Source organism: Phacochoerus africanus, chromosome 5, assembly GCF_016906955.1.
Source record: "Phacochoerus africanus isolate WHEZ1 chromosome 5, ROS_Pafr_v1, whole genome shotgun sequence".
Lineage (NCBI taxonomy): Eukaryota > Metazoa > Chordata > Mammalia > Artiodactyla > Suidae > Phacochoerus > Phacochoerus africanus.
In genome coordinates this window covers 58668721-58687349 of record NC_062548.1, presented here as the reverse complement: position 1 = coordinate 58687349, position 18629 = coordinate 58668721, and the positions used below count along the sequence as shown (strand labels likewise).

The 18629-nt window shown below is 47.3% G+C and overlaps 1 protein-coding gene across 13 annotated transcripts in view; it reads right to left on the bottom strand.

Moving 5' to 3' along the window:
- Positions 1-18629, bottom strand: part of AFF3 (ALF transcription elongation factor 3) — a 598632-nt gene that overhangs the window by 35894 nt on the left and 544109 nt on the right. For all 13 annotated transcript variants that reach the window (XR_007135070.1, XM_047781424.1, XM_047781427.1 and 10 more), the window contains 4 exons: positions 15167-16267; positions 9602-9726; positions 5915-6116; positions 2967-3088 (listed from right to left, as the gene is read on the bottom strand). Coding sequence is in view for 12 of the 13 variants with exons in the window: in XM_047781424.1 (XP_047637380.1) it covers positions 2967-3088; positions 5915-6116; positions 9602-9726; positions 15167-16267 (1550 nt within the window). In the remaining variant the exon portion in view is untranslated. The remainder of the gene's footprint in view (positions 1-2966; positions 3089-5914; positions 6117-9601; positions 9727-15166; positions 16268-18629) is intronic.

Genomic DNA, 18629 nt, shown 5'->3' with positions numbered 1-18629 from the left:
ATTTCAAATCAATGGGGACACGTGGCAACTGGAACATGACGTCTATCTTTCCACATGATGGATGTGTCAGAGTGCTTTTGTATTCTATTCTATCTATATCTCTAAAAGAAGAAGTAGTGTCACTGTAGCTGTCAGCCAGAAAAATTATACGTAGTGCTAATGGGAAGAACAAATGATAACAGGCTTTTGGTTGATACAGATAGTGACACAATTACATCAGCCACAGTCCCTGCAGATTAAGAAACATTTCCCCTTGTAAATGGTCCAAGGAAGTGCAGGTCCAAGTATAATCATTTAGTGTTGCTGTTGCTGTTTCAGACTTGGCTTTCAGGTCCATACACTGGAAAATTCCTTAGATTTTCATGTCCCATGCCTGTGTGTGTTTAAATATCATGCCCTTAATATACTTGAGATTGAGTCCCTCAGTGTTGAATACACATGTGCTTGATCATGTTTTTAGATTGACGACTTCTTCCTCTTTATTTTTTTTGTGGTTCCCTAAGTCCAGATCTTTCATAATATCCACAAGCTTCTTGAGATGAACAGGGGAGGTTTGGGAAGTGGTAAAAGTGATGGGGGCTTTGAACTATTTCTAGAGCACATTTCTTTTCTCAGAAAGACCTGATTTGTAAGACAAGTATAGTTGCTCTTTAAAAATGTTTCAGAAGACGTTATTATTATTACTACTACTATTATTTTTTGCAATTAATTATTATTATTTTTTTTTTCTTAAAGGGCTGCACCTATAGCATTTGGAAGCTGTCAGGCTAGGGAACCACAGTCATGCCAGATCCAAGCTTCGTCTGAGACCTACGCTGCAGCTTGCAGCAATGCCCGATCTTTAATCCACTGAGTGAGGCCAAGGATCCAGCTGGCATCCTCACAGACACCATGTCAGGTTCTTAATCCACTGAGCCACAACAGGAATTCCTTGCATTTCTCTTCTTAGAAAGAACTGATTTGTAAGACAAAGTATAAATGCTTTAAAAAAATGTTTTGGGTGAATTTTACTATTATTACATTTTTTTTGCAAGTAATTCTCTTTTTTATATATCCATTGAGGTATGGTTATTCTTAATTCCTCAAAGAATTTGCTGACCCCCCCCATATAACTACTTTATCTTCAATTTGCTTCTAGATTAAGGAGAGCATCGTGAATTAAGATAAAAATCAAAAGATTCCTATATCTTCTGAAGGCAAATTCTGGCATTCTCATGAGGCATAATTCTAATCTCCTGTATTAAGAAATGAATAGGAGTTCCTGTCGTGGCTCAGCGGTTAGCAAACCCGACTAGTATCCATGAGGATGTGGGTTTGATTCCTGGCCTTGCTCAGTGGGTTGGGGATCCGGTGTTGCTGTGTTGCTGTGGCTGTGGTGTAGGCTGCAGACACGGCTTAAATCCTGCATAGCTGTGGCTGTGGGGTAGGCCGGCAGCTACAGCTCCAATTCGACCCCTAGCCTGGGAACCTCCACATGCTGTGGGTGTGGCCCTAAAAAGACAAAGAAGAAAAAAGAAAGAAAGAAAGAAAAGAAATGGTTAGAGCTCACTTGAACAATTTACACTATTGAACTTTAATTATATATGGAGTTGACTGACTGTACACCCATTATGCCCCTCACCTGGGGCATTAATTACCGCCTCCCTTGCCACTCAGGGCAGTGGGGGATGAGGGGCAGGGGTCTGAGGAGGGGAGGGGAAGAGTGCAGCGGCAGCCACAGGAAGAGGAGAAAAACACACGTCTTCCTGGGCCACCTTTATGCTTGTATACATCCAACCAACTTGGCACGTGGTCAATAAATAAGCCAAACATGTGACTGTGCCTTTCAGCCCCCAAAGTCTGTGCCCTAATTAGCCTGATGGAATTCAAGCAGGGCTTGAGGACGGCAACGCAGCACTCTCGTTTCTCAGAGGTGAATCAGCAGATCTTGTCTATCCTGCGAAGGGTGCTGGCATTTAGAGGAGAGGATGAGAGGAAGAGGAGGGTGGAAGAGTCCTTACCACCTCCCGAGCTGTCCATGCTCCAGATGATCCCCTTGGGGAGAGAAGCCCTTGCTGGATCTCAGGAGAGCCCCAGGAGACGCGGGTCCTGACTAGCACTTTTTCTGATCAGGAGGCTGGGACCCAGAGACATTTAGCACCATTTTATTTTCTGACTTTGGGCGGGACTCAAGGCTTGTCGTTGGTCCCCTCAGCTGGACTAGGAGCAGAGGGCAGGGGCTCTCACGGTTGCCCAGGCTGCACCCTGGGATTTAAGGCAGTGTCTGATGCAGACCTGCACACTCGGTGAACAACTGAAGTTGAAAACAGGATTCAAGCAAACTCTTGAAACCTTATCTTCTGCCTTCCAGGATTATCCTTGACACATATTTTTTCTCCCCTAAGAGCCTAAATAATTTTCAGTATCATTTTATCGTTTGTCACGTTCAGCATCTCCAGAGCATTCCAGGAATTCTTCTTGCCTTGTTTCTCCTCCTCTTAAACTGAGGCTGAGAAAGAAACTAACACTTGGCTTTCAGCGCTAGGATGGAGAGATGGACAAAAGGATATTTTTTTTCCTGTATGAGGGTTGTTTATACTGTGATAAAGACTGCAGCAATTGAGAGGGGGAAAAAAGATTTCAGGAGTGAATCACTGTTTTTCTTTGCCTGCTATAATTTACAGAAACAAAAATCCTGCTCCTTTTGGAAGCATACCACCCCCAATACAGGTGCTTAAACGTCTAAGACTCATGAATGCCATTTTGTCTTAGTTTTCCAACGTGCTGGATGCAACTCTGTTAACACTGGCTGTTTAAAAGTCCCCCAGGACTCAGGGGTGAAGCTTCAATTCCCTTCGAGAGGGTGATGGTTGACTGATCAGGTCATGTGTCAGAAATAGCCACACCGAATTAAGACGTACATCGACTACCTTCCTGTAGAATCCAATTAACCTGGCCCTCCCCATCTCAACAGAGTCCACACTTACATATCATCGAAGATGAGCTTCTGCCTTTTGCAGTCCCTGTGGCCATTGGAGCCCGGAGACCACGGCTCTGTCTGCGGGCGTGACTTATGGAGAACGCTTTCGGAGTTGCCGTGAGCTGCTTTCTAAACAACAAACACACACAGCTGTCTTTGAGTTACTGGCCACCTTGCTGGAGGAGCAACGAGCTAAACCTCTGGGCTCTAGGTTAGAGCTGATGGTACTTTAGATTTCAATGAAGGAAAAAAAAAATACATGCTTTTTAGACCTCAAGCTGAGGGGTCTGACTTGCGTTGTCAAGTGTCAGTCCCACGACAACATCAAAAGGGTCCTAGTGTGCCTGCTCTTGCAGACCCAGAACTTGAGGCTTAGGAAGGTGAAGCAGCTGGCCCAACCTCAGATGGCTAATGTGGGTGGAGGCCTGGGGCCCAGAGCTTCCATTCCTCTCAGGGGCTAGGGTGGTAGCTCCCCCACGTGACTCTACATCAGAATCACCATCACACACAGCCAGTGGAGCCCCGCTGCCAGCATCCTGGAGTCAGTAGTCTGGGTAGTGGGCTGAGAGCATGTATTCCCAACTAGTTCCCGCTGATGCTGGTCCAGGACCCCTGAGCTCTACTCATCCTTCGCCAGAGAGAGTTCATTCAGGTCACCAGCTGACTGGCTCTCATCAGCTGTCTGGGATGAATAAGAAGAGCCAATGGGAATTCCTAGAAATTACTGTAAATGTGTTTTTCAAAAGGAACACTTGTTTTTGTTTGTTTTTTGTCTGTGCTTAGGGCATGTGGAGGTTCCTGGGCCAGGAATCAAACCTGTGCCACAGCAGCGACCTGAGGTACTGCAGTGATGAAGTCAGCTCCTTAACCTGCTGTGCCACAAGGGAACTCCAAAAAAGAACACTATTGATTTGGGGAACATTTTTTAAATCCTATTTCCTGGAGATACAGAGGCTGAGAGAGAACCTACTGGTGCTGAACACCTGGACAGAGAGAGCCTGACTGATTCCTCTGAAGTAATTAAAATGGGAGTTCCCATTTTAATTTTAGGAGTTCCCTTGTGGCACAGTGGGTTAAGGATCTAACATTGTCTCTGCTGTGGCTCTGATTAGAGCTGTTCCTGGCTGGGAACTTCTACATGCCTATATATATAGAGTGTATACCAATGTTTCTTTAAATGTGGACCAATTTTATAGGTAGATCAAGTCTCTTAATTATGAGAACCTTTAGCATTCTGGACGTTTCCTTTTTGGCACCCAGGGTAGTAAATTATGAATGTACATGAGCCCTGCTGTAAGTTACTCTCCCCAGCTAGACTGTAGGCCTCCTGCAGGCAGCGACTGAATTTGTTACATCAATGCATCTCTGCTGCTTAGCACAGTGCCTGGCACAGTAGGTACTTCCTTGATAAACACATGTTCAGTGAAAGAATGCCTGAATAAAGTCTATAATTGGTTTGGTAGACCAGAGCACATCATAATTGCTTTGCCATATAAGGATTCTAGAGGCAAAGAAAAGTTGTGCTTGTTTTAACATCTGAATTGTTAGCTTTTTATTTCAGGTTGTTCTCATATGGTCTTCTCAGATTCTTGTGTCCTAGAATTAAAGATCATTGCTCCCAAAGGAGGGTGCAAAAGGGGGTTAATTTCCTGGTGTACAATAAGATTTAGGCTATTGCTGGACCTTCTACCAACTTTTTTGCCTCTTTAATTCATGGAAGTAATGCTTTCCCTCATTTTCTTTGCAGAGTCCTATTCCCATGTTGCATCTCTCCCTGCCTCACAAAGCCTTACTGCTTTTTTTTTTTTTCCTTTTTTGGCCACACCAGTGGGACATGAACATTCCCAGACTAGGGACTGAACCCACACCACTGCCGTAACCAGAGCCACAGCAGTGACAATGCCAGATCCTTAACCCACTGAACCATATGAGAACTCAAAAGCCTTGCTAGTTTTGATAGGCACAGTGACCTATCAAAGAGGGCTACATGGAGAGAGGCTGGAATTAAATAAGGTACCCGGGGGATGTATGGTACAGGACTACCAGCTTTAGACCGAGGGTGGTAGTAAAGAGGAAAAAGATGTAGTGTTAGTTGCACAGGTGTCCACAGGGGTTGGTTTCTTTAGACCTACTGTCATTTACATCTTGTCACCATCATTTTGCACATAATACAGGCTTAACAGATTAAGCAACTGGCCCAAAGTCACAGGGTGACTAAGCTGTGAGGCCAGAAGTGGACCCAAGGCAGGGTGTTGGAACCACGCTGGACAAAGTAACTGGAAACTCCCACACTGGCTGCTACCCTGGTCACTAGGGCAGAGGGCAAGCCCAGCAACTTTGGCCTGTGGTTTCAATTCCAGATTTAAGTCTGCCCTGGGGCAAGGAATCTTTTCAAATATAAAGGCTGGTGGGGGAATTGCCACTGTGGTCCAGCTAGTTACAAACCCGACTAGCATCCACGAGGATGTGGGTTCGATCCCTAGCCTTGCTCAGTGGGTTAATGATCCCCTGTTGCCGTGAGCTGTGGCAGAGGTCACAGACGGGGCTTGGATCCCCCATTGCTGTGGCTGTGGTGTAGGCTGGCTGCCTATGCCTAGCCTGGGAACCTCCATAGGCTGCAGATGCGCTCTAAAAAGCAACAAACAAACCCAAAACTCCCAACATTCTTTTCCTGGAGTATTATTTTGGGGCTATTTCTTTTCAGAAGGGGAAATGAAGTCCTCCAAAGAGGGTTCCTAGGCAGATGAGGCTTACGACAGCCCCTCCCTGCCTCCTTCTGCAGCTGTATGCGTGAGAGGCACAGGGCAGTGCCCCTGTGGGCTCTTCCCAGTGGAGCATTTAGGGCTCCTTGGTGGTCCTCAGCCTGTGTTTAGACTGTGCTGGGCCAGAGACAGAGGAGAGGGCTGTGCTCAGTTTCACCCTTGTTTTAACTGGGGCAGGAGTGAGGCAGCGTACCGGGAGGTCTCCAGCGTGGGTCTGCAGCTGGCTCTCGGCCTTATGCTTTTTGTTGGAGGAGTTGGAAGGGAACAAACCACTGCTGTTGGATCTGCTGGAGGAAGTGAAGTCCTCGCCTGGGTATTTGTGTTTCGCAGCATCGGAGAGGGGTGAGATGGGCGACCGGAGCATTTTTTCATTTTTATTTATTGGTATTGCCAAGCTGAAAAAGGAAACCACAGAAACAGAACGTCACACAGTCAGCACGGGGAGAGGTAAGTGTTTTATATATGACCCAAACCTCCCATTTAAAACCTGATGGTGGGAAGACGTTTATTGGGCATTATTATGTCAGGAAACAATTTAACGGCCTGAGGACCGTCACAAGAAAATTTTGTTCATGGTTTCTTTACTTGACCTATCAGAATGAGTACTAATTCCGGAGCTCAATGACGAAGAAGAGCAATACTTTCATGTCCCAAGTTCTGCATCCAAGGATCTCAAAATACACAACAAACAACTTAACTGTTTTCCTGACACATGCAAACAGCAGGTAATGGGAAACACTTAGATGATACAGGAGAGCACCACTTCCAAAAGGACTTGTGAGGACACCTGAGCTTGTACTAATGATTACATGGACAATAAGAGAGTCACAGAATAACTTCCAAATCACAGAATAATTGCCAACTTTCAATTTCGAGGTTACCAGGCATGGATCAGAACAAAGAACAAAGAACAGAATGTTGTGTCATTGGACATAACATTTTCTGATTCCTAGCCCCTTGTTCCACCTTCAAAACGACTGTCTAGGCCTGAATGTAAACCCACACCACTCCCCCACTCCCTACCACCAATTAACCATCAGAGAAAGAAGTCACTTCTATTCGAGTCTTCGAAATGTGTTATTATGTTGATATGGTTCTCTCCGCTACTTCACTTTGAAAAAAAAAATTTGGAGGAAGACACATTAGCCTGAAATAAACTCAATCATGGCTAATTCAGGAAAGCCACATCTGCAACCTATGTCACAGCCTGCAGCAATGCTGGATCCTTAACCCACTGAGAGAGGGCAGGGATCGAACCTGCATCCTCACAGAGACAACGTCGGGTCCTTAACTCACTGGGCCACAATGGGAACTCCAGTTATGACTTCTTAATTGCATGTGTTGGCTATCAACAAACAAGCCAGGAAAGTCACTTCCAAAAGCAATTTCCTTAGCTAGTGGTCACAGTGTAGAAATTATAAACACGGAACAAATGAGAAGCCAAAGTTCCTAATGTTATGCAAATAGGGAGAGAGAATTTCTGTTGACAGTTCTCTAGTTCAAAAAGTACTGTGCATCTAACAACTCAGAAGTGAGAGGATGTGTTCTGGAAAACTACCTTGGGTGAGTCAAAAGTGGCTCATCTGGTGAGAATGAAGACACAGATGTTGAGTCTGGTCTGAATACAATTGTTTCTTGACACGTGAATGAAAAAGTCCTATTTCTGGAGTTCCTGTTGTGGTTTAGTGGGTTAAGAACCTGACACAGTGTCCATGAGGATGTGGGTTTGATCCCTGGTCTTGCTCAGTGGGTTAAGGATCCAGCATTGCCTCAAGCTGCAGTGTAGGTTGCAGATGTAGCTCAGGTCTGGTGTTGCTGTGGCAGCGGTGTAGGCCTGCAGCCACAGCTCCGATGTGACCCCTAGTCCAGGAACTTCCATATGCTGCAGGTGCAGCACTCCGCCCCCCCTTCAAAAAAAAAGTCTTATTTCTTAGTTTCTATTATTTTAAATACCGCCTGATTTTAAATGTTTCTAGAGAACTAAATTATTACAGTGAACATTATCATAGGCATATGATTATTGCTTCTTCATCCTTATAAATCTATCTATTCAAGTTGGCCAAGATAACTTTGAAACTTTCTTGGGATCACCTCCTTGGGACAGATGATCACCATATGTACAGAACTGTCTTATTACACCAGTAAAGCTAGACAGTGGTCATCACAACTCCTGCAGTACACAGACTACCTTTCCTAGAAAAACCCAAAGCACTTTCACATGCATTATGTCCTTATAACATAAGTGAAACTATCAGAGCCAGGAGGCTCTGCCAGGCAAAGGCTCTGGAGCAAGAGCCTTAATCCTGGGGTCCATGAACTTGGGTGGAGGAAAGTTAACATCTTCATTTTCATTAACATCTCACTGAAATCGCCACCTTCTTTCATTATGAATGAAGACAAGAAGCCAGAACAGCGGTTTGCTGGAGTGCTATTAGCAATACCTGTGATTGTGTCACCGGGGGAAATCACAGATATTTTCATGTCATATCATGTGGTGCTGTCATCTTGAAATAGGGCTTATATTCATCACTACTAGAAATTATAGTAGTTACTAGATCTCCTAGAAAGGTTATTTAAGGCATTAACCAAGAAGCACATATATAACTCTACAATGCATTTAAAAGATATTTTGGAACCACACTTTCCCCATGGACATTTCCCTACTATTTTGGGGGTATTCTCTGGTCGGCACGGCAGCTTGTGGGCTGGGCTGGCTGGTGTGGACAGCTCAGACCTTCCAGGGCTCTCAGTCTCCTTCCCAAGGGGATTCTGGCCCTGCTCCCGGGTGCCCTCGCTCTCCAGTTTCCTCTCCGGGTTTTAGTGCTGTGCTTCATCTTCCCCTAACCTTTCGGTTTACATTTTTATGGGCTGCGCCAAAACATTAATCTCCCCTTAAAAATTCTATGTATGCAGTCGGGGAGAGTGAGGAGTGTCTGAGCAGAGGAAAAGTGCTTTCTGAGCTGAGCTATTTCTAAATGGAAAAAGCTTCTATGACTGATGAGAAGCTACTGGCTTATAATAAATATCCAGGACTGTGCTTTGCTGGGAAGCCATCTGTCAGAGGGGTTCAGGGCTGTGTGGGTCCAGAGGGAACCCCTTTAGAGGAGGGACGGGGTGACTGTTTCACCTTGGAGACCCTGATCCTGTCTATCACCATGAATTCAGCCTATACCCAAGAACTTTAGGTGTGTCGGAGATTCCGCTCAAATTCGTATTTTCCATTTGTGTAATAAGCTTAGTGTTCTCATGGGTTTCCTGGCTATTAAAACAGTAGTTTGAAAATTTTTAAAATAAATTTATGGCATGGCTTTATTAACTTGGGATAGTCTTTTTTTTTTTTTTTCTTTTTAGGGCCACGCCCGCAGCACACGGAGGTTTCCAGGCTTGGGGTCCAATCAGAGTTGTAGCTGCCAGTGTACACCACAGCCACAGTAATGCCAGATCCGAGCCACATCTGTGACCTACACCACAGCTCACGGCAACACCCGATCCTTAACCCACTGAGTAAGGCCAGGGATCGAACCCGAGTCCTCATGGATGCTAGTTGGGTTCATTAACTGCTGAGCCTCAATAGGAACTCCTGAAAATTTGTTTTTTAAGTTTTCAGAGTAGAGCTGTGTTTTTGAAAGGGTGGGACTATGTGTAACTAGTAAATGGTCTTTTATTACAAAGTACTCACTTCCAGCGCACCCGGACCTGTGACATGAGGCGCACCTCCAGGCAGGATGGTTACCCTGGGGTTAAATCAAGGGAAGCAAGTCTGGGGACCCAGAGCAGAGCAGTCCTTCAAAACCCTGACCCTCCTCCGGTGTGGCGTGTGACTCTCAGTCAGACCCAGACACCCCTCTGGCTCACTCTGCCTTGGCGGGAGCACACATACCTGTTGATGGTCATGTTGCAGTGGTTGGCAGACAGGGTACTGCTGCCAGAGGCGGTCAGTCGTGAGGAGCTCTCCTTCTCTCCCTGGGCTCTCTTGATCTCCCTGTAGTCGTCTTCGTTGTCACACTGTGGGGAAATAAGCAGGGATCAATCAGCGTGGGGTTGCAAGGGAGCACAGCGAGCTCCCATCATCACCTTCCACAGAGAAGGTCTCCCGGGAGACCGGCTCACCGGGCCACCCTGGACCACAGCCTTGCACCCAAGTGGCTGCACCACCCCGGGCCCTGGGCTAGGTTCCCCCTCAGCTCCTCCATGAGCGAGGATGAAATCTTGTCAGTCTTACTCTGACACCTTATTGAGAGGACAAGTCTGACACCAGGAATAAAATTTAGGAGGGAACACTGTGCCAGATGAAAACTACTTTGCTGACAGGTAGATCCCACCCACCATGGAAGCCCTGTTCTAGAGTCACTCCATGGCTTCAGCATCCCTCACTTTGCTACTTCCTGGTACCCGAACAAGGCCTGGCAACCTATTCTGGGCTTAATGCTGCAAGGGCAGTGACGAGCTCGGATCTGTCCTTCAAAATTCATGGCTTTGAAGGACATTTTTATAAAACAGTGGTGGGATTGGGTTCTTGTTTGCACAATTGTGTTTAACTTGAGACGTGTACTAATGCAACTGGCGTGGATGCAACAAAGTTCCATTCCTGGTGAGATGGCAGCGACACAGGGGAGGCATGTTCAGGGCTCTCAGCAGTGTCTTCCAGGAGACAAGCACCGGCACCAAAGACAGAATGACTTTGACCTTCTCTCTCTTGCTCGGACTGTCACACAGCCTCTGTTGCAAGGATCCCAGAGGCTCCCAAGAAACTGTGCCCCAAGGAGGGTCCAAGCCAAAGCTCTGGATCCCCAGCCTTGGGCTCCAGTCTGGGCTCTGTAGGCTGGGCGGCCAGGTCTGTGGTGTTCCAGAACTGGGGTCTTTACACCCCAGATGCTGAGTAAAGAGCGCCACGAAAATGTTCTTTCACTTTCCTGCATGTGTTTAATGATGATCCAGTAGACTTCACAAGGAGAGCAGAGTGTCAGGCATGGTGTAAATGAAGTTTCATGAGTTAAAGTAAAAAAGGCCATGGATAAAAAAATTCCTTAACTACAGAGTATTATGGAATCTACATGTATGTCTTTTTATACATTTCCCTCTATAGAGCTACTCTGCCTATCCAGCCACATACATTTCCAATCTATCTGATTATCAATTTCTAGCTCTGAAATACCCTTTCCTTCAGCCAATCCACTGATGAATTAATCACCTGGGGAATGACGTATAGAAGAAAACTGAAGGAAAGAAGGGTAGAGAAGTAGTGAGCTCGGCAACAGCACTGAATTATGCTGTCTGGACCTGACAACACCTCTGCAAATGTCACCATTTTACAAATGAAGAAACTGAAGTACAGAGAAGGGAAGGTCACTTGATCAAGGTCACCCAGGACGCCAGGGCTGAACGCATGACTTGTGAAGGTGTCAGTACAAGATGAAAATGCTGGGCCCTTTGTTCACAGAGCAGGAAGAGACGCTTGATGTCGGTCTTGCTGACGATGACTTGCATTTAACACCAAAAGCAAAAGGTAACAACAGCAAAAATATACAAGTGGGGCCACATTAAACTAAAAAGCCTCATCACAGTGAAGGAGAGCATCGACTCCATGAAAAGGCAACCCACTGAATGGGAGAAGATAGTTGCAAATCACGTATCTGAGAAGGGGTGGAGATCCAAAACATACAAAGAATTCATACACTCATACCACTCAAGAGCAAAGAAAGAAAAAATCCAATTGAAAAATAGGCAGAGGATCTGATTGGACATTTTTCTAAAGAAGATATACCAACGGCCAACAGGTACATGAAAAGATGCTCAACAGTGCTAATCACCAGGGAAATATGAATCAAAACCACAATGAGATATTGCCTCACACCTGTCAGAATGGTTATTATCAAAAAGACCAGAAATAGTAAGTGTGTGAAGAGGTGGAGAAAAGGGAACCCTTGTGCACTCTTGGTGGGAATGTAAATTGGTGCGGCCACCCCAGAAACAGTACAGAGGTTTCTTAAAAAATTACAGACAGACCCACCATATGACCCAGCAATCCCACTTCTGGGTATTTATCCAAAGAAAATGAAAATACTAATTCAAAAAGAGATATGCACCCCCATGTTCACTGCAGCATTGCTTACAATAGCTGAGACAAGGAAGCAACTTAGAGTTCCATGGGTGGATAGATGGATAAAAAACTGTGGTATATACATACATTATATACATCCCATTGTATATTACATATATGTGTATATATATACACACACCACATATATATCACACTCAATGGAATATTGTTCAGCCATAAAAAAGGAAGTCCTGCCATTTACAACAACATAGATGAACCTGAAGGGTATTATGTTGAGTGAAATAAGTTGGACTGAAAAAGACAAGTACCTTATGATCTCACTTATATGTGGAATCTAAAAACAAACCCCAAACCCATTCCCAGCTTATGTTTGTAGAGAACAGACTGCTGGTTGCCTGGGGGCATGGGAGGGGGGCGGCAGCAGTGTACAAATGGGTGAAAGAGGTCAGGAAGTGTGCACGCATAGTTATAACATGAATTAGTCCTGGGATGTCATGTACAGTATGGTGACTATAGTTAATAACATTTCCGTGCATATGTGAAAGCAGCTGAAAGAGGAATCGTGAACATTCTCATCAGGAAAAAAAGGAATTTATAACTGTGCATAGAGATGCATGTTAACCAGACTTAGGGTGGTGATCATTTTGCAGCACATATAAACTAATATTGAATCATTATACTGTACAACAGAAATTAATATAATGCTATGTCGCTTGTACCTCCAGAAAAAATGAAAGCACTTAAAGAGTAACATTGCTTGCCTGCCTATCTATCTATCTATCTCTCTCTCTCTCTCTCTCTCTCTCTCTCTCTCTCTCTATCTATCTATCTATCTATCTATCTCCCTCCCTCCCTCCCTACCTATCTGCCCTTTTAGGGCCGCACCTGCCGCATATGGATGTTCCCAGGCTAAGGGTCAAATTGGAGCTGCAGCTGCCAGCCTATGCCACAGCCACAGCAACGCGGGACCTACACCACAGCTTGTGGCAACACTGGATCCCTAACCCACTGAGCAAGGCCAGGGATCAAACCCACATTCTCATGGATACTAGTTGGGTTCTTAACCCACTGAGCCACAATGGGAACTCCAAGAGTAATGTTATCAAGCTCTAAAGTCGGAAACATTTTCTTGATTTCTGAAGTCTCTATCTCTTTTTTTCTTTCAGTTACACCCACGGCATGCAGAAGCTCCCAAGCCAGGACTGGATCCATGCCACAGCAGTAACCCCAGCCATAGCAGTGGTAACAGTGGATCCTTAACCCGCTGAGCCACCAGGGAACTCCCTGAAGTCTTTCTCTTGACTTGTCATGGTGGTGTTTATTTGCTATTTCGTATTATGCCCCATGAAACATGGGAACACTTAGGGGGTATATGTAGACTCTCCCAGTGCTGGGGGCCCTGATCTGCAGTTGGGAGCATGCGTGCAGCCCACCAGTGAAGGATTTCTGCTGCCCGCCAGGTGTGGGCCCATGGGTTGAGGGGTGAGAAAGGCCAGTCTCCTCTTCCCCAAGGCCATCCCTTGGGGGCTGCAATCTCCCCTGGGAAACCCTTCAGTGTCTGGATTGGGTTTGGGGAGTCGCTGATCCTGACCCCGACCATCACTGTGCCTGTGCCTTAGCCCCTGGACGGGGATGTGGAGGGGAAGGCTGCAAAGGGGCAGAGGAGCTGGCAGACCCCGCAAGGGCCCTAGGAAAGAGGTGGGACAGCAGGTGAATCCAAGCCCCGCATGCCCCCAGGTGTGCTCTACTGTCCCCTCATGCTTTGCCCTCAAAACACAAATTCAAAGATAAAAGGAAGAATTCCAAGATGGCAACCAGAGCATTAAACTCCAAGCAGGGAGCCTTCTGAGTTCCCCACTCAGAAGTATTTCCCTGTGGGGAAACACTACACAAACCTCTCAGGTGATGACTTCTTAGCAGAAGACTCCTCCCTTCCCCAGACAGCCTGGCTTCATTCCTGGCTCTGCCCCTTCTCACCTACACGAGTCTAGCGAAAGCTGCTTTAGGCTCTCTGAGCCTCAGTTTCCTCATCTATAAAATGGCATGACAGTAATACCTGCCTAATAAAGTCACAAGGAATTTATAAGTGATTTAATATGTACAAAAAGAACAGCCCTCGTCAGGTCATATACATGTGTTAACTGTCGTGAATGATTCTGTCTTAAATTTGAGACCACAATCTTTGGTTTCTCACCCACTGTATTTTACTTGGTGCCACCTTGTTTCTGATCCACTGATTACTCAAAAGCCGCTCATCCTCAGGGCCCTGTTTCCGGCCTGTCTCCACCACAAAGTTCTCCAGATCAACACCACAGGGAGCACTGGCCACTGGCTCTGAGACTGCAGGCTGGTTTCCCCACCCAGGGGCCCATCACCCGATAACCCCACCAAGCACTTCCATATTCATACTTCACCCAAGTCACAGCCTTATGAAACCCTCTGAGGCTGTTGGCTACCCCTCTCAGCAAAGATGGGGGCTTGCCCGCATGTAGTTTTTCTCCTAGGCCCAGCCTCCAGCTTGCCTCTCCACACGTCTCTCTTTCTTTTTTTCCCGCTTTTTAGGGGTGTACCCAAGGCATATGGAAGTTTCCAGGCTAGGGGTTGAATCAGAGCTGAAGCTGCCAGCCTACACAGCTCATGGCAACACCAGATCCTTTTTTTTTTTTTTTTGGTTTTTGGTTTTTTTTTTTTTTTACTTATTTATTTTTGTCTTCTTAGGGCTGCACCTGCAGCATATGGAGATTCCCAGGCTAGGGGTCAAATCGGAGCTGTACCCCTGGCTACACCTCAGCCACAGCAACGTCAAATCTGAGCCGCGTCTGTGACCTACACCACAGCTTATGGCAATACCAGATCTTTAACCCACTGAGCAAGGCCAGGGATCAAACCTGTGTCCTCATGGATGCTGGTCAGATTCATTGCTGCTGAGTCATGACAGGAAGTCCCAAGGCCAGATCCTTAATCCACTGAACAAGGGCAAGGATTGAACCTGCATCCTTGTGGATACTGGTCAGGTTTGTTACCAATGAGCCACAATGGGAACTCCCTCTGCACATACTCAGTGAAGATTTCCTGTCTGCCTACTTCCACATGCAGTGGGACAGGGCTTAATTATCCTATAACAGGAGAAAAATAAGGGCTCTTGCCCCACAGGGCGGTTCTAAGGATTTAACTGAGTTAATATAGGTCAAGTTCTTAGCACTCCATCTGACATAGCTAAAGTACTCTATGAATGTTTGCGAGGAAAAACACATAAAACCCGTGCTCCCGGAACTTTCCAGGCCAGCAGCCTCCCTGTGCCCACCTCCTTGCCTGCAAGTTCAGGTTCAGGGGGAGGCCCCCCTCCCGCCACGCCTTCAGCCCCCCGTGTGTTTCCAAACCTACCTTACGTTTCCTCTTGGATTTTGGCAAAGCCTTTTCTGGGGGCGCGTCAGCTGTGTGGCTTGGGGGCGCGCTCTCAGCTTCCTTGGATGCAGGACCGCTCAAGACCCCCGGCTCCTGAGGCAGGTGTTCTGGGATCCTGGACAGGAGGGTCAAGTCAATTTTGACCCAGAGCGACCTGACCTCCTCACTGTCCTTCAAGGGGGAGAGGAGTTCATTGCGGCCGAAGGGGACCAGGGTGTAGAACTGCTCTTCTAGCTCCTTGGCGATGTCACTTGTGGTCCTGGCATTGATGGAGCCCACCGGGGCCCGGGGGCCGCCGCCGATGATGCTGTTGGCAGCCTCCTTCAGCCTCTGCTCGTTCCCAGGGGCGGCGGTGGCCACCGCCTGCGCCTTGGACAGGGGATAATCCTCCTGCTCTGACTCCAGGTCCGAGTCTGAGGAGGAGGACGAAGAGGAAGACTCTGTCTCGATGAACTCTTTGGATTTAGGGACGATCCGACTCAGCCCCCGCGTGCGGCGCTTCTCGCAGGTCACGGCCGAGCGCAGCTCCTTGCGGTGGCTGGTCCTGCCGTTGCCGCAGGGCCTGGGCTTGGTGGGCTCCGGGGGAACCGCCACGCTCGCCCCCAGCGCATCGGCGGCCGCGGGCTCCTCAGGCCGGAGGCCGTTGGCGCCGTCGCCGGCAGAGGTCCTCTCGGTGCGCCGGGTGGGCTTCTTGCCCCCTGACCTCCGGGCCGGTGGAGGCGCGCTCTCGGCAGGCGCCCCGGGCACAGCGGGTGGCGGGGCGGCGGGGGCGGCGGTCACAGCCACGGCCACGGCAGCGGGAGGGGACTTTTGCTTCACCCCTTTGCTCCCGGGGGCCTTGTTCGCGGTCCTTGGTCTCTGCTCCTCCTTGCAGGCGCTCTTGATGTCCTTGTCTCTCAGGCTGCTGGGGCAGACTTCTGGAAGCTTCCCACAGTCCTGCGTATCATCCTTCACAGGAGGGTAGTACTGATTGCTCTCCGGCCCGTGGCTTTCATTTTGGATCAGAATAGGAGGCTTGTGGGGATTAACTTTGTTCAGCCATTTATCCAACTGCCACTTGTTAGAGGACGCTGGCTCAGCCTAGAAGCAGAAAACCCACAACAAAGAAAACATCTTTTATGATGGGCTCACTTAAAAGGGACCTGGCTGGTTTTCTCTCGACTTACTCTTCCAGGTGCATGAGCAGAAAACGGAGGGACTGGAAATGCAAGGGAAATGGGGGTGGTAAGTGTGAGTAGTACCAGCTGGCACACAAGAGGCTGTCCCCCTCCTGGGCCCTGGCACCAAAATGCCAGTGCAGTACTTTGATAAATTTGGGAAAATAAGGGCATGCACTATGCTTGACAAGGATCCATTTCCAACACTTCTGAGAGTTATACAAGGTATTCTTTCTCTTTTTATTTATTTTTATTTTTATTTTATTTTATTTTGGTTTTTAGGGCTGCACCCATAGCATATGGAGGTTCCCAGGCTAGGGGTCCAATCGGAAGTACAGCTGCTGGCCCACACCATAGTCACAGCAACTCAGGATCTGAGCTGAGTCTATGACCTACACCACAGCTCAGGGCAATGCCAGATCTTTAACCCACTGCGTGAGGCCACGGATCGAACCTGCAACCTCATGGTTCCTAGTCAGATTCGTTTCTGCTGCACCACAACGGGAACTCCCTTCCAAGGTAGATTTCTAATATTTATACATATGTAACCTTGAGGGTCCACGAAAGGTCACTGGGTGTAGTCTGGAGATGCTGAGTGTTAGCACTCATCTTTTGGTGAGACTTAAAATTTGGGGAGAAATTCCAAGTGGGCTAACTGGAACCTGTACTCCCAAAGGATCACCTGTGCACATGCCCTACACGCTTTGACACCTGGACTTGATTTGTCTGTCCTCAATCTGCTTCTATCACTTTTTGCCCAAAATGTTTCAGACAAGGAGGTGACAATGGAAGCCTTTCCTGCAAGCAGTTTTGCTAACTTTGAGCAAATCACAGACATTTCAGGTTTTAAACTCTGGTTCACAGGCTGGCTCTGGGGTTGGGATTGGGGGTGGTTGGAGGTGTGGGTGTCAATGAATGGCCTGTAATGGAATGTGAAATGGTTTTTTTGTTTGTTTCGTTTTGTTTGTTTGTTTGTTTTTGTCTTTTGTCTTTTGAGGGCTGCACTGGTGGCGTATGGAGGTTCCCAGGCTAGGGCTCGAATCAGAGCTGTTTTTGCCGGCTTATACCACAGCCACAGCAATGCTAAATCCGAGCCATGTCTGCGACCCACACCACAGCTCACGGCAACGCTGGATTCTTAACCCACTGAGTGAGGCCAGGGATCAACCCGCAACCTCATGGTTCCTAGTCGGATTTGTTTCCGCTGCACCAAGACAGGAACTCCCCAATGTGAAATGTTATGTAGACACCTTTTTTGAGGAGAGGTCCTTAGTTTCCATTTGTGCCTCTAGGGATTTATGTGTTAAAAAAAAGGTTAAGAACTGATGCTTTTGCAGGGGGTAAATGCTGTGGATTTATAATAAAAGTCCACTAATCTAGCATCTATGATTAGTAATAGAAGAGAGGTGGGAGTTCCCTTTGTGGCTCAGAGAGTTATGAACCCAACTAGTATCCATGAGGATGCAGGTTCGATCCCTGGCCTCGCTCAGTGGGTCAGGGATCTGGCGTTGCTGTGAGCTGTGGTGTAGGTCGCAGACACAGCTCGGATCCTGAGTTGCTGCAGCTGTGGTGTGGCCCGGCAGCTGCAACTCTGATTCTACCTAGGGGTAGAATGCTGCAAATGCCACCCTAAAAAGACCTAAAAAAAAAAAAAAGTATAGAACTTTAGCTTGAATCTTCTTTGTGATTCTAGATAAAAATTTTTGGAGTGATTAAGGTGATGTATTTGTCCTTCCCTGTGGCCTCTACGCTGAGTTCATGGCTTCCACTGACCCAAGGGGGGCCTAGATATGAGTCTAGAATAAAGAAGAATGGCTGAGCTCTGCATTTCAAACTTGGTTAGTTAAAGCCCAGACCAAGTCAAGCTCCCCTGTAGGAGAAAAAAACTTTTTAAAAAACATCCTAATGTCCCAAAGACTGCTTTCATGTACCAAGATTTGTTTCCAAAAGTGAGGTCTGTCTTAAGAGGGGAACTGTGGCCTCATGACAGGAGGCAAAGATGTGAGGGGAAGGAGGCCTGGGGACAGCGGTACCTTAGACACAGGGGTCCTGACTGAGTCTGGAGGAGTCTGGGGCACAGCTCAGGAAGATGGGAAGCCTTTCATGGGCCAGAGAGACCTGGAGCCAAGACGAAGAGGCCAGAGTGTGGGCGCCAGGCACCCAAGCTATGGCAGGAACCGTGGATACCCTTCTGGTTCCCTCCAAGCAGATGAGACCAGCTACAGTACAGGGTGTCCAGGGTCTGAGGAGGATAAGCGACATTTCAGTGGGGGCTGGCATGGGGA